Source organism: Dermacentor albipictus, chromosome 7 (genome assembly GCF_038994185.2).
Source record: "Dermacentor albipictus isolate Rhodes 1998 colony chromosome 7, USDA_Dalb.pri_finalv2, whole genome shotgun sequence".
In the NCBI taxonomy this organism is placed as follows: domain Eukaryota; kingdom Metazoa; phylum Arthropoda; class Arachnida; order Ixodida; family Ixodidae; genus Dermacentor; species Dermacentor albipictus.
Window position 1 is genome coordinate 6,687,309 of NC_091827.1, and position 14,325 is coordinate 6,701,633.

Consider the following 14,325-nt stretch of genomic DNA (forward strand, 5'->3'; position numbering starts at 1 on the left):
ATTTTCTCTTTTCGTAAGCAACCTAGTTATTGTGTAAATGATGACAACAGATTTTCAAAGAATTCTGTATCAGTCTAAATTGATTTATTGTTCTCCTTTAGCATCCCTTTAAAGTGACCCATAATCATTATTATCATCATCATATGTGCTGGACAACGGCCTATTCTAAAGTTCTCCAGTTACTGATGCCTTGCATCAGCCAAACCCACCCTATGCCAGTGAATGTCCTAACCTTACTATTATATCTATCCTCTGCTGCCTTCAATAGCCCATTCTCTTTCCCTTCGCACCCTTCTGTTAAACACTCTAATGTGTTACACTGCATAATGGACCACCAGTTATCTGCTCTAAGCATTACATGGCTTGCCCAACTACACTATCCTTACTCTCAACTAGGGTAGCACCTTTATGCATTTACTCCCTAATCGATATTGCTGTCTTCTTATCTCAAAATACTGTGCTTATCATTTTTTATTCCACTGCTCACTGCATGGTTGTTAGTGTTCCTAATAGTTTCTTTGTTAGTTTGGAGTATTGGCCTTAAAGGTTATACAATGGAAGATTAAATGCAAAAGCAATGCGATTCTTGTTTACAGACAAAACATTATTTAGTTCCAAGCAGAAACATTGGAAATCCATGACGTCATGGGCTGTAAGTGTGGAAACTTGCATTATTACTAACCCATATTCAGTTTTTTTTTTCACCTTTACTAGAGCTTACTAACTCCCTGCATACCGCAAGATTGATGCTTTAAGTGTCCCAGAAATGTGCAATTTATAAACCTAGCTTAATGAAGTATTCATTTTTAATATTCCTATTAAAAGAAACTTTAGCTTGGGCAGTGAATGCAGTGAAGTAGGCTTAGTTGATTGCTGGAGCTTGCATTCATGTTTGCAGGATGGCCTTACTAAATACTCACACAAAAATAAACAAGCACAGATCCAGCCTGCTTGTTTCTTTCTGTGTGAGTGTTTAATAAGCATGCACTACACACACAAATTATCTTGGGGCTCTCATTTTCATGTTCATGAGTGAAGTGTACAAATACTGTAATCCAATCAGACAACTGTTCAACCAAACCAATTTGAATGAAATTTGTTTTGTATAAAGAAAAAAGTTTAATTCCCTTTACTTCCGAAAGATCTATAATTTGGAGCCTCTAATGTGTTGCAAAACTTGCTAAATATTGGTAAATATTACTAATAATTTGAAAACAACTGCACCAAATTGACGACTTCACATCACAATTGTAGAAATAGCAATTCTTTAAATTGACGCTATTTAAGAATCTAAAGCAGGCACACCTAATGCATTGGTTTGCAGTTTACATGAAATGGGTACATTATCAATGCAAGTTTGGTGAAAGCCTACTGTAAAAAAGTTATTTCATTGATACATTTCAGAATAATGTATAATATATCAATTTGGTTTACTTTGAATAGCTCCTAATATACACAGTTTACATAACATTTAGCCTGCATTTAGTGAGCAGTGACAGAAGTGCAGACATGAAGCTTCAATTTCTCAAAATTTCAATCTGCAATAATAATAATAATAATAATAATAATAATAATAATAATAATAATAATAATAATAATAATAATAATAATAATAATAATAATATAACTGAGAATGCCACTAAAGCTACTCCAATTAGACATTAGAATTTTACTTCAGATGCAACAAATTTGATTCCAGTAACTTAAGCAGTGGTTAAATAATAGCCTTTTTCCACTTCAGATACATCTTAGTATTTATCAAAGTGGAGAACACAAGTGAGAGATTAGTTTACAGCATAAGAAGTCAAGAAATGACATCAGCATGAGCAACAGCTTATATGAGAGCAAAATTAGCGAGCAATAATTTAAGAGAAAGCTTTAGCTCAGCAGTACTCCCATCTAAATATGCAGAAATGAAGAAATTGTTTTGCTTGGCATCCACAGAACTGAATTTGATTATTTTGCTGCATATGAAAGAAAAACTTGAAATGTAGTCACCATAAGAGGCAGATTTTCTGTTTAAGCCATCAATATTAAAACAAAAATTGCTGAATATTGCAAAATAAAAAAGCTAGAATACTAAGTTACGTATTCCACCTATTACTATATTTAAAGTGGAAAATGACGTATTATACGCAGCTCTCCTATATACTACTAATTTGTGAGTAGGACTTCTGCAAGATCTTTGTACGGATTGTAACGTAGGACTTTTGCAAAATATTTGTAAGCATTGTAACTATTTCACATAAACTGCAAAGTCAATCAAGTTTTCCCACTTCGATGTTCTATTGTATGCAGTTTACAAAACTGCAATACCTCTCTCTAGAGCGGTTACACATTTGTAAAACAAGGTTGATATTGTGCCGATTTGACTAAGCTGCAGTATGCAGTAAAGCTCTTTCAGCCTAACACAATATGTAAACCTTTCCAATATACTCTACTACATATTTTTAGACTGAGTACATTCCAATATAAACAGCTAAAGAACAGTGTTCAATAAATTTGGCTAAGTCAAAGCAACATGCAAAAATGTAAGAACAAGTAAAATGCACCTTAAGTAACGACTACAAAAGACAAGATTACTCATTTTTCAATTGATATACATCATACGTATAAAGCGGCACTGAAACACAGTCGAGCTGGAAGAGTCCTGTGCAAAAGAGTCCTGTGCAAAAGAGGCCCACAACCTCAGCGGCGAAGCAAAGGAAGCGGAGAGCATTTGGCGTACAGCCAGGAGAAACCCCCCAAAACAGGCTGCTGCCTCGGACAGACGGAAATGCGTACATGCAGCCTCTCCCGGCGTGTGAGGAAGGTCGATTGCCTCATGCAGTCGTGCTTCTGCCTCAGGATAGCATTTCAAAAGTCCTCAGCTAGCAGCAGCTAACAGCTAAAGAAAGCACTGCATGGCCCACGAACAGGAAGGTGTTGTCGACAGCCCTCGTTGGATGGTGTACTCTGAGGTTCACGAGTTATTTTAGTGGGTGCTACGTGCAGCTCATGTACGCACATCCCCAGCGCGCACACCTAAGAATAACTGCAACCTCAGAGCGGTAAATGTGCTCTTTTCTTGGACGAACCACATGAAGAATGTGAGGCAACTGAGAGTGAAGTGTTTGCAATGTTTTACGCACTAAGGCCTACCGCGGTCAGAGCAGCAGCATAGCAACTAGCAAGAGCTGGCAGCTAAAGAAAGCACTGTGTGAAACATGATGGTGTCATCGCAGAGTGCCCCTGCCAGATTGCGTACTGAGGCTCGTGGTCTATTTCACTGGGCACTACGCGTGGCTCAAGTGAAATGTACAAAGACCCAGTCAGTAAACCCAAGGATAACTGCAACCTCAACGCAGTAACCTCACTCTTTTCTTCGAAGGACCACGCAAGAAACCTGAGGCAGCTGAGAAGTTTTTTGACTACTCAGCTGCCTCAGGTTGCCTCTTGACAGCAAAATGTTGAAAGAGTTTCCAAGTTTATGGTCTGTCATGGTCCCTGCAGCAGCATAGTGACTGGCAAGAGCTAGCATTTAAAGAAAGCACTGCTTGAGACATCAGGAGAGCATCGTTGGCAGCATGTTTCATAAGGTGTAGTATGAGGTTCATGGGTTATATTAGTGGGCGCCATGCATAGTACACAGACTCAACAAGAATACTTAAAAATAACTGCAACCTCACTGCATTATGTGTGCTCTGTTCTTGGAGAGCCCACTCATGAGAAACATGAGCCAGCTGACTGTGAAGAACTAAAAACATTCGGAAGACTAATTGCCGTGTGGTCTTTTGTGGTCATCATCATCAGCCTATTTTATGTCCACCGCAGGATAAAGGCCTCTGCCTGCGATCTCTAATCGCCCTTGTTCTGCACCGACCAATTCCAACTAGTGCCCACAAATTTCCTAATTTCATCGCCCTACCTAGTCTTCTGCCATCCTCTCGACTGTGATTCCCTTCTCTTGGTACCCATTCTGTAACCCTAATGGTCCAATGATTATCTAACCTGTGCATTACATGACCTGCCCAGTTTTTTAAAAATCTCTTAATGTCGATTAGAATATTGGCTATACTTGTTTGCTCTCTTATCCAAACCGCTCTCTTTCCGTCTCTTAAAGTTATGCCTAGCATTCTTGGCTCCATCACGCTTTGCATGGTCCTTAACTTGGTCTCAAGCTTCTTTGTCAATCTTTAAGTCTCTGCCCCATATGTCAGCACTGGTAAAATGCACTGATTGTACACCTTCCTTTTCAATGACAATGGTAAGCTTCCAGTCTAGAGCGGACAATGTCTGCCGTGTGCACTCCAACCCATTTTTATTATTCTGTCAATTTTCTTCTCATGATCAGGGTTCCCTGTGATTAATTGACCTGGGTAAATGTACTCCTTCATGGACTCCAGAGGCTGCCTGGCGATTCTGAACTCTTGTTCCTTTGCCCGGCTATTCATCATTATCTTTGTCTTCTGCGTATTAATCTTCAACCCCACTCTTACACTCTCTCTGTTAAGGCCCTCAATCATTTGTTGTAACTCGTCTGCAGTGTTGCTGAAAAGAACAATGTCATCTGCAAACCGAAGGTTGCCGAGATATTTGCCGTCGATCCTTACTCCTAAGCCTTCTCAGTTTAATAGCTTGAATACTGGGAAGACTTAGGGGTAAAGATAGACGGTGAATATCTCAGCAACCTTCGCAGCAACTTAACAGCTAAAGAAAGTAGATTGGAAGGACTTTGCTGGCAGCTGGAGTCATGCTGCACAGGCTGAGGCTTGTGGGCTATTCTAGTGTGTACTACGCAAGACTTGAGCAAGATGTACACACACTCAACAAGCCCGCCTAGGAATAACCGCAACCTCAGTGCAACAGGTGCACTCGTTTATGGAAAAGGCCACATGAAAAGCATACATAACTGCCTGCTGAGTGTTAAAAGCATTTGGAAGACTACCTGCACTATAGCCTACCACGTACAACGTAACGCCAAGGCAACTGGAGTTAGTGGAAACACTAAAAAAAAAGTACTGCCTCATACATGCATTCTGAGAAAAAGTTGTTTCTCTATGCAACTGTTTGTTGCATATCCTGAGGTATATAGACTAGATTACTTCTGATGGTATAACTCAATTGAAATGTACACTGACATTAGAAACACACCTATGAAAACCTACAACCTCAATACATTATACGCACTCTTTTCTAGGATAGACTATATCAAGAATATGAAGCTACTGAATGTGCAGTACTATAAATGTCCGCAAGGCTACTTCCTGCATCATGGCCTACCACTGTCAATGCAGCAATAAAGGGACTGGCAAGAGCTTGACAGCAAAAGAAGGCATGTGCATGCAAAAAAGGATGGGCCTGCTGTGTCGAATGAGACGTGTCGACTACTTTGTGTAGCATTAGTGTAAAGGACGGCCAAAGCAAGGCATGTAAAAGCCCAGAAAGCAGAGCTGGTAACTACCCACCTCACTGCAATTCATGAATATTTCATTCCGCTTTTGTTTGTATTTTGGATGCGTGCCTTTTCAGACTGAATTCCTACTAAGCTGCTGTTTTCTGACATTCTATGATAGTGCGAAGTACACATGAACAAAAAGAGGAAGCTGTTACGTACTTTAGATCTTTAACAAATTGTGCACACACAGTTTGTTAAAGATCTTACAGTACAGTAAAGTTTGGTTATATTATGGTCCAGACATTGTGGTCAATGCAAGCATTTAGCATTACCAGTCCTGTCACTAAAGTCAAAAGACAAAATCAAAGTGCACTAGGTCATGGCACTGGCGTACCGTAGTATTTTAACAAGCCAAAGCAAGGTTACTGCAGTGCACATAAGCTCAAAAACTAATTTAAGAAATTAGCTAAAAATTTAAAAGGACTACGTACTCAAGGAGTCGGTCACCCAAGGTGTTTGTGCACATCGTCAAAGTAACAAAAGCCATTGTCTGAACAACAGTAAGGAAAAGCAATACATATGTGAATTTACTAAGCACTGTGTGTGCTTTTGGGAAACTTCACAGCAGGATCCCATGACCACATAAAAAAGGCTAGACTGCAAGAACACAGTGTATGGGATAGGCTGTATGCTCCCTTCACAAGTTGGTTTTTCTGAAGTGAGCCTAAACACTGGTTAGTGTACTGTACTGCCTTCTTTATTTTCGTGTTTCAGCACTATCTTACGGCATCTGAAGGTTGTTTCCTGTTAACCATAAATTACATTAGGAATGGGCACTTCCTTTTCATTCTCATTTCACAACACATAATTGTTAAGTATAAAAATGTAAACAACAGAACTGAGGCTCCTCGACTTGACTCTTATTGTAGAATCCTTTTGTTGTCAGCTCTCGGCCTTTTGATCTCAAGGGCTAAGCAGGTGTGTCATGGCACAAACACATCTATCCCACCATATTTTCCCTTCAGCCTGCCAAGGACTACTACTACCAGCATGTTTTGCAGGAGTGTTGACAAATACCAATTTCCCAAAGAATTTCAGTAACTGGTCTATAGACAAGCACATGTTCCCAGTGAGAATTAACTGGTACATTCTCTGTGTATTGAACACTTGCACTGCAATGGCTTGCATTATTCCTGCCCTACACGGATTCAGGTATGTGAACACTTTACAGCTGAGAAAACAGCACGTAACTGTTTTTAACAGTCAAGAAATTTTTACTTGCTTAGCTTCTTGAACGCATGAAAATTGTTACTAAAAGTAAAGTGAAAAAAAATAAAAAAATGAATAATTACTGTTTAAAGTCATACGAACACACACACAGTGCTGCTCTCTTGGTTTATAAAGATAAAAGTAAAGCATGCAAGATGACTACTCTTGAAAAGGGATAACATGACCCGACACTGAAGTGACAGTTACAGGTTCAAACAATTATGGTGAAAAAATGCAGCCTCTATAAGCTCCTTTGAGGAGCAAATTTTATCATTCCCATGATTGCAGTTGTATGATACTAAGGAAGGAATGGCTTCCTAAAAATATCAGCATAGCGAAAAAACTGGCCTGGAATATTTAACACGAAGGGGCGAACAACAGGACAGCGTCTGTACTGTCTCCCCTTTGTGTTCCGTATTTCACGCTGCTTTTTTCACAGTGCAAGCGTATACTGACTCGCCCAGATATCTACCTTACTGCATTATATCAGTTAGCTTTTTCTTTTACTACACTGAGATGGGAAAATATTCTTTTCAATAACTTCCTCCACTTTGTGCATTTCGGCACAACTAATTTTGTTAAGCTTATCTAAAATATCTCCACCAATAACTAACGCTTAAAAGAAACCTAAATTATGGAGTTTTACGTACCAGAACCACGATCTGATTAAGAGGCACACATTTAGTGGGAGACTCCAAGAATTTGGACCACCTGGGATTCTTTAACATGCACCTAAATCTAAGTGCGCGGGTGATTTTGCATTTTGTTGGGGGCAAAATGCGGCCGCCGTGGCCGGGATTCGATCCCGCGACCTTGTGGTTACCAGACTAACACCATAGCATGCACTAAGCAACCGCGGTGGGTTATATTTAAAGCTTCCACTTACTTGCTTGACTAATGTTACAAAAAGCAGTTAATGGAATGAAAGATGTCATACATCTGAACTGCTGTCGTCATTTTCCGTGCTGTAAACCGTTTGCAACGTTCTCTCGTACCAGAAAGCACCATGCGATACCGGTGAGTGTTACCTATTTTGCTATGTTGTTCTCTCAACAAAACAAAAGGTGGTAGATGCCACAAAAGTCGATTGCTTGTCAAACTAAACTACCACTTTGGTGTCTGCAAACTTCGCGCGTATGACGGTGCGTTTAGTGCATTTCGAGAAATGTCTATTTACACCAGTGGCTCACTTTTTCATCAGAATAGTATCCAACTGAGCTAGTTGGTTCACCGCTAAGACGAGTTTTGAACGTCTGAACTGGAAAACAAAGGACTAACGAAGACAGACAAGGACGTCGCTGTACTAACAACCTTAATTTTCATTTCAGCTGTTTAAAACTCGTCTTTACCTTTCCATGCTGCAAAGGATGAGGCAAGGTCACTGCATGGGGAAATCACAGAAAGTGGGCTTCTCCACAGCGCTGGAATGATTGAGTACAGAGAGCATTGCGTAATCCACCAAAGTGCTCGTCAAGAAACTAACGAAGTAGAGTGCTCATGCTGACAGGCAACACGTGCACAAGCTTCAATGCGGCGAGCGAAATAAGATGACCCAGTGTCAACAAGCTGGCGCACGGCACCGGAAGTCTCCGGATTCGTGAAATGCGCTCAGTAAGTTTCGGTGCCGAGCGCAGTTTCGCTAAGCACGCGAAGAACCATCGGCAATTGGCCTCGCGTGGTCACGAACGCCATCCTGAAGTTTCGAAAGTACGCACAGCTAAGGTCAGCAAAGAGCTAAAAAAAGCGCTGCGTGGCACGTCCACGAGGATTTTTGGGCCGTGGGCTAACCGTACGTAGTGTTTGACGCCAGTATGCTGGTCATTTTATCAGCTGCTACGCATAACCTCTAATGAAGCTGCATTACATGGAGCCAAACACAGGCGCTGTGGTATGAGCCGCAGCGCTAAAAGTATCTCGCACTCTTTTCTTCCAAGAAATGCGGAACTACGATGAGGATGAAACAGCTGGACGCGTTCCGATTAGCAGCTGGTGCATTATTTCATTCGTAAAGGAACCCGCTGGCAAGAAACACTGACTTCTGGGGTACAATAAGAAGTAGGATCTTGTCCCTAGCTAAACCAAACCAATCACGGGGGAATTTAGCGTACCGTGACGCTAACGGACGCTTGTGATTACGACGTCGCGCGACATTCGAAATCCCGCCCAGCAGCGATGCTTCCCACCACGAGTCGTTGCGCACAGGATCAGTGCACGCTGGGGAACAAGAAGGGAACATGTGATGAAACCCAAAGATCTACGCACTTGTTTAGGTGACCGGTCCAAGATACAGTCGCTGGTTTCACCTCGCGAAGCATCACCGAGCGCGCTAGGTTCGTCTTGATTTCGGCGAGAAGCTTGGCAGCTTCATCGTCGATCTGGTCGCTGTACGGCAGCAGCCGGTTGTAGACGAGGCGCTTTTGAAGTCCGGCACCCGGACCTTCTATCGGTCCGTCTTCCATGGTCAGCTGGCGTCTAGTGGTTCCCGAAAAGCAGCTGCTGCAGGCACCTTTCCTCACGAACATTCGTCATCGTCGTCACCATGACTTCACAAGTCAAGCGAGGCCGAAACGGAGCCCGAGACAAATCCGAAGCCTCACATGGTGGTTGCGCAATTGTGGTTTGCGTCTAAACTTAGAACTCAACAAGCTCAGCGTCGCATGCAGCCAACGCTTTGCATGCAGCGCAGAGTATTATAGCAAAGTATACACAATTAAAAATAAACAGTAGCTGTAATTAAACATATTTTATATATGTTGTATTTTTATTGTTAAATAAATAATAAAATTTGTGTAAAACCGACTTGAGTTAGTGGCGCCCTCTAGGTCATATTGATGCTAGCAGGTGATCGTCTGCTAGCGCAATTTCCGTGCGCCGCGCTTTCCGAACCAAACAAGTTCTCATCGGAGGTTTTTGCTGGTCTGGCATTCAGTTGCTGTTTAATATCAGCATAAAGTTAGCTAAGCGCGAAGACAGCAGCTGTGGGCGTATATTTGGTGTGCCATCGACGGCGTAAGTCCCGAAGAACGAAACTGAAAGGTGAGCCAATCTTCTTTATGTACTGGTGCTAACAGCTCACTTAAGAGGAAGCTTTAGCTCGGGCCCAACTCCGACGCGGCCTATTCAAATACATGTAAAAACGCAAAAACGTTTTTCTGAGATAACCCCTGGACCGATTTTATTGAAATTTGTTGCATTTGAGAGAGAAAGTTATATTCTAGTGACTGTTGCAAGCGGAATTTTGATTTAGGGATTGAATTTTGTTGAAAGGATTTTCAAAAATGCAGACGTTCGAAAAAAATAGAAGCACGAAGTGTACAAGCTAATAGCTCTACATCAAGAACAGATATCGCGATTCTGTAAGCGGCATCCATTAGACCATTCAAAGCGGACAAATTTGATATGTCAGTTTATATCTTACGTGAATTTGTTACGTTGTTTACGAGGGTTCTGCAAGAGTTGTAATTACACATTACTCCATTTTTTGAGGTTCATGTGTAACATATCCATTTTGTCCGCTTTAGACGTGCTATCAGGTGCAATTCACATAATTGCGATATCATTTTTTCTTGCTGAGTTACGGAGTTGTAAACTTGATAGTTTCGTTTTCTGAAAATTTGCGATTTTTGCCAAATTTTTATAAAAATTTGACGACCTAAATCGAAAATTCGAAACCAATAGTCACTAGATTTTAAGATTTCCTTTTAAATGCAGCAAACCCCGTCAAATTTGGTGCAGTGGTTGCCGAGAAAAACGAATTCTCCTTTTACATGTATTTAGATAAGAGCCCCCGAGCTAAAGCTTCCTCTTAAGATGCATAACTGTTCGCTGCTTGGACACAGTCACACCTAGGCTTTTATTCTTGATATTTTAATCACCTCACAATAACGAATTCCTCTGTACAGTGCTCACAAATGTCCATACAATACGTGCAAGACATTGCAGTAGTTAACGCGTGCCGCCGTAGAGGTGCACATAGAAAATCGCTTGTTATACCGCTCTTCTTTCTGAGTTTCTTTTTCTTTCGAACAGATTTTTGTTTATTTCATGTGACAGACAGCGAAATACACGAGACGTTCATTTGAGGGATCGCCAGTCGTTTGTGCGCAGGCGCGAGTAAGAGCGGGCGCGAGAGAGAAAATTTGGGGGCTTTTGCTCTACATGACTCTGTCTAGGTACTACCAGAGTCCTTCCGTGTTTTTCAAACATGGAAGGACTCTGGTACTACGGAGGAGGTTTCTTAGCGCGTGTTGTAGGCATTTGTCCCTAGCGTGCCGGCATTGGGGGAGTGGGGTCGAGTTTGTACGCGCTCGTATACGCTCGCTGACGGCGCGGTAAAGTAGGTGAAGCAGTCAGATCTCGTAGCTTTTTCGCGCGTTACGGCGATGTAAATACCATCACAGATGTTTCTGGGGGAGCAGTAGCGACCGTAGTAGAGCCCGGGCCGCATATATTGAAAATCTAGAAGCCAGAGCGCCTTAGCAACCGCGGTTGAACGCAAGTAAAAAGCGAATGTGAAACATCAGGGACATGACGTACGTAATTTGAGAGAGTGATAGAACAACACAGCGTTTCAGTAATGTTAATGAACACATTTTTAATTCATTAGAGAAGTCTTTTCCACTTGTTACAAATCATGCATACTTCGCGAGCGACGTAACAGTGTTTCTAAGAACTGCAGTATAGAATTTTATTTAGATGGTCCGATTGGTTCTTCACACTTTTGTTAGGTGAATGTGAAAATGCCTTCTTAAGTACTCTATTTCAGCTACTCTGAGCTTCCGGTTTAACTGGTTACGATATTTTTTGTATGTCTGCAACTTTGAAAGTTCTCTAGATTTCGAAAACTGAGCGAGCACCTTATCTTTGGTTTTTATTTTGCGCGTCAGTTCGCACGTGATCCAAGGCTTCCCGACATTTTGTTTTTGAGTGCGTTGTAATGGAAAGCATTTGTCATACACAGGTATGATTTTTGTTATGAGCGCATTATACGTCGTTCAAAGACAACACGTCGCACCAATCAAGTGCAATAATTGTAGCTAAAAAAAGGTCCAAAGCAATTGCACCGATTCGTTGATATTGCAAAGGATTACTGGTAGAAGTTTTATCGGGGCTACACATAGATAAATAACAAACAAATACAGGAAGGTGATAGTTGATGTCAGACATTAATGTGCCGAAAGCCGTTTTACCGTCAGCATTTGTGATTATAATGTCTATTGTTGTGGAACCGGAGCACGTAACACGCGTCGGTGAATAGATAAGAACGGAAAAACCGTAAGCACGCAAGAATGATAAACTCTTTCTGTGACGGTGATACAGCTTGTACATCAATGTTAATATCACCAGAAAGAAACAAACGAAGCTGATTTCTTGACACGTAATCTAGGAGACTCTTTAAAAGATCTAAGGCATTTTTTTCTACGTCACCGTCCGGTGAGCGGTACAGCAAAGAAAAAGAAATAATCCTGTGCATATCTTTGACGCTTCACACTTCAATGTCTGGGCTGGACAACGTAAAGTTCTTGTTTTCCGTAACCTTTCGCATGTTGAAGACCTGCAGTGACACCCTACCCCCTCCTGCGTCCAAGTCTGTTTTGCGCGAAATGCGTATAGTTGTGTAACAACTTGATTCCTTGCCACACCAAGTCTCGCTAAACATAATAACGCCAAAAATAAAAGATCAAGGCGTCAAAAAAGACACTGCAGCTAGCCAGTGCTACTGTTGACCGAGCGGCAGTCCATGTGAAAAAGTGAACGACAAAAAAGGTCACGCACTCACTTCCTAGCTTGCCATACGCTTTTGATGCAAGAATCTCACTCGTAATTATTACATTCCTTCTGGTCTGCAGAACATATCACGTGCTCAAGTGATTAATTAGATAGTTTTCTAATGTTATCGTCTTCTTGAAATGAACCTGACTTCGGTCATATCTATTCACTGTAAACTACATTGTGCACATAATCTCTACCCGCACTGTCGTGGCAATATTCCTGAATTCTTGTTTGTAATCGCCTTTATAGGTTTCTGGCTCAAACATTTTTCTTGCCGCAGATTTCCTTATTCTGACCTTTTTCGTTTCATACCGCTTGCTGCTATTTTTATTTGTCTTGGCCATTAGTACTAGTAAAGTCGCCGTTTTTGGTGACTTTATCCTAATGCCATGCAATTCGGTACCTTTGCCGTGAAAAATAATGTTGTGATTCATTGTGATCGATTAATTAATTGATTGTGAAATTTATTTGAAGCAATTACATATGTTCAAACTTCACAATGCCCGTCTCTTCAATGATCGAGAAGATTGAAAATGCTGAGCAGGCATATCACCCACATCAAAGGAGAAGGAGGAGGGAAAGACACGAAACGAGATTTAACGAGGTGCTAACAGGCTCTGCCGAATTTCGCTTGCTCTCCGCAAGTTAGACGCATTGGGACGTTGCCCAGTTCGCAGGTTACCTAGTGGATGGCGCCGCACGTCCACCATCAATTTCTTATTAGGGAGTTTTAGAATAGGGGCCCCTATAGTTTGGGGCCCCAAAGAGCTTTGCGGGTGTTAACGTTGGGGCACGTAGGAGTGAAGAGTTTTAGAATAGGGTTTTACGTTTGCGGATAGCGTCTTGCGTTGACAGCGCCACTACGGCGTCAAAGAAAAGCTATTAGAAATAATTAAATAAAATATACCATTTTATGATAGGAATAATAATTTTGGCTTTCGTGTATTCGCATTTAATTACAATTTAGAGGCTATTCTGTAAGTAGCAAACAATTAGTTACGTTTAGTTTTGAGCAAACCAACTTTACTAGCCTTCACCAGCCAAGCTTAGCCGTGTTAGGCCTACGAGCCATAAAATCCACAATCGAATTCGAAATCCGCGGCGTCTAATGAGTCAATCTTCATAACACACGCTAGTTGAGAGAAAGCGATAACCGCAGTCACTTCTCCTAGCTTGCGAACTTCACGCGTTACCGCGAATCGAACCCAGTTTGGTGCTAGGTCAGAGCCGTCGCTTCGATGGGTGCCGCCATGTTTGTTGACGCAAAGCTTTTGGGAACGCTATTTGAGCTCCCGCTAAGTCGGTGAAATAGCGTTCCCAACGCAAAACCCAAACGCAGTTTGCTTCTCGCGCATGCGCAGTGGCTTCGACGCTATTTCTTTGGGGCCCCAAAACGTTTGGGGCCCCTATTCTAAAACTCTCTATTGACTCATGGCCTTCGAGATTAGAAGGCGCGGCGCAGAATTCGATAATGCTTCAACCATTCGTTGCGCTGTCGAATCTCGGAGGTCGTAGCTGCTTTTGCATAGTTTTGAGATAATAACACAGATGGCACTACGTGGCCGGCAGTGCTAAGGATTGCGCTTGGGCACTTAGCGTTGCACGGACGCCGCAGATTTTGTACGTGAACGAAGCGGAGCAAAGGGGTGGATATCCTGTTCCTTAGCATAACTTAATAGTAAAACAGGCACACTACAACGAGGAAAGCGGTATTAGGTGTGTGTTTAATGTTTTGTGGCGCTCATTTATCGTGTTGAGGGTTTTGTTTAGTTGTGATGACACACTTTAAAGAAGGACCGTTGAACTTACAGAGGCGCAAGCGGCAGATCCTAACGAATTCGATAAAATGGTGAATACAGACGAAACTCTTATAATGTTGGGCAAGCTTGGAACTTGTACTACTATAG

The 14,325-nt window shown here is 41.8% G+C and overlaps 1 protein-coding gene and 1 long non-coding RNA gene across 3 annotated transcripts in view; one reads left to right on the plus strand and one right to left on the minus strand.

The window, feature by feature from the left end:
- LOC135916476 (proteasome activator complex subunit 4A-like) overlaps positions 1 to 9,221 on the minus strand; it is a 119,909-nt gene extending 110,688 nt beyond the window's left edge. The window contains exon 1 of the mRNA XM_065449841.2: positions 8,909 to 9,221. Coding sequence (XP_065305913.2) covers positions 8,909 to 9,168 — 260 coding nt within the window. The 5' untranslated portion in view covers positions 9,169 to 9,221. The remainder of the gene's footprint in view (positions 1 to 8,908) is intronic.
- A 307-nt stretch (positions 9,222 to 9,528) lies between these two features.
- The window catches only part of LOC135916483 (uncharacterized), a 40,728-nt gene continuing 35,931 nt past the window's right edge, over positions 9,529 to 14,325 (plus strand). For both annotated transcript variants that reach the window (XR_011507320.1, XR_010568948.2), the window contains exon 1: positions 9,529 to 9,682. This is a non-coding gene — a long non-coding RNA (uncharacterized lncRNA). The remainder of the gene's footprint in view (positions 9,683 to 14,325) is intronic.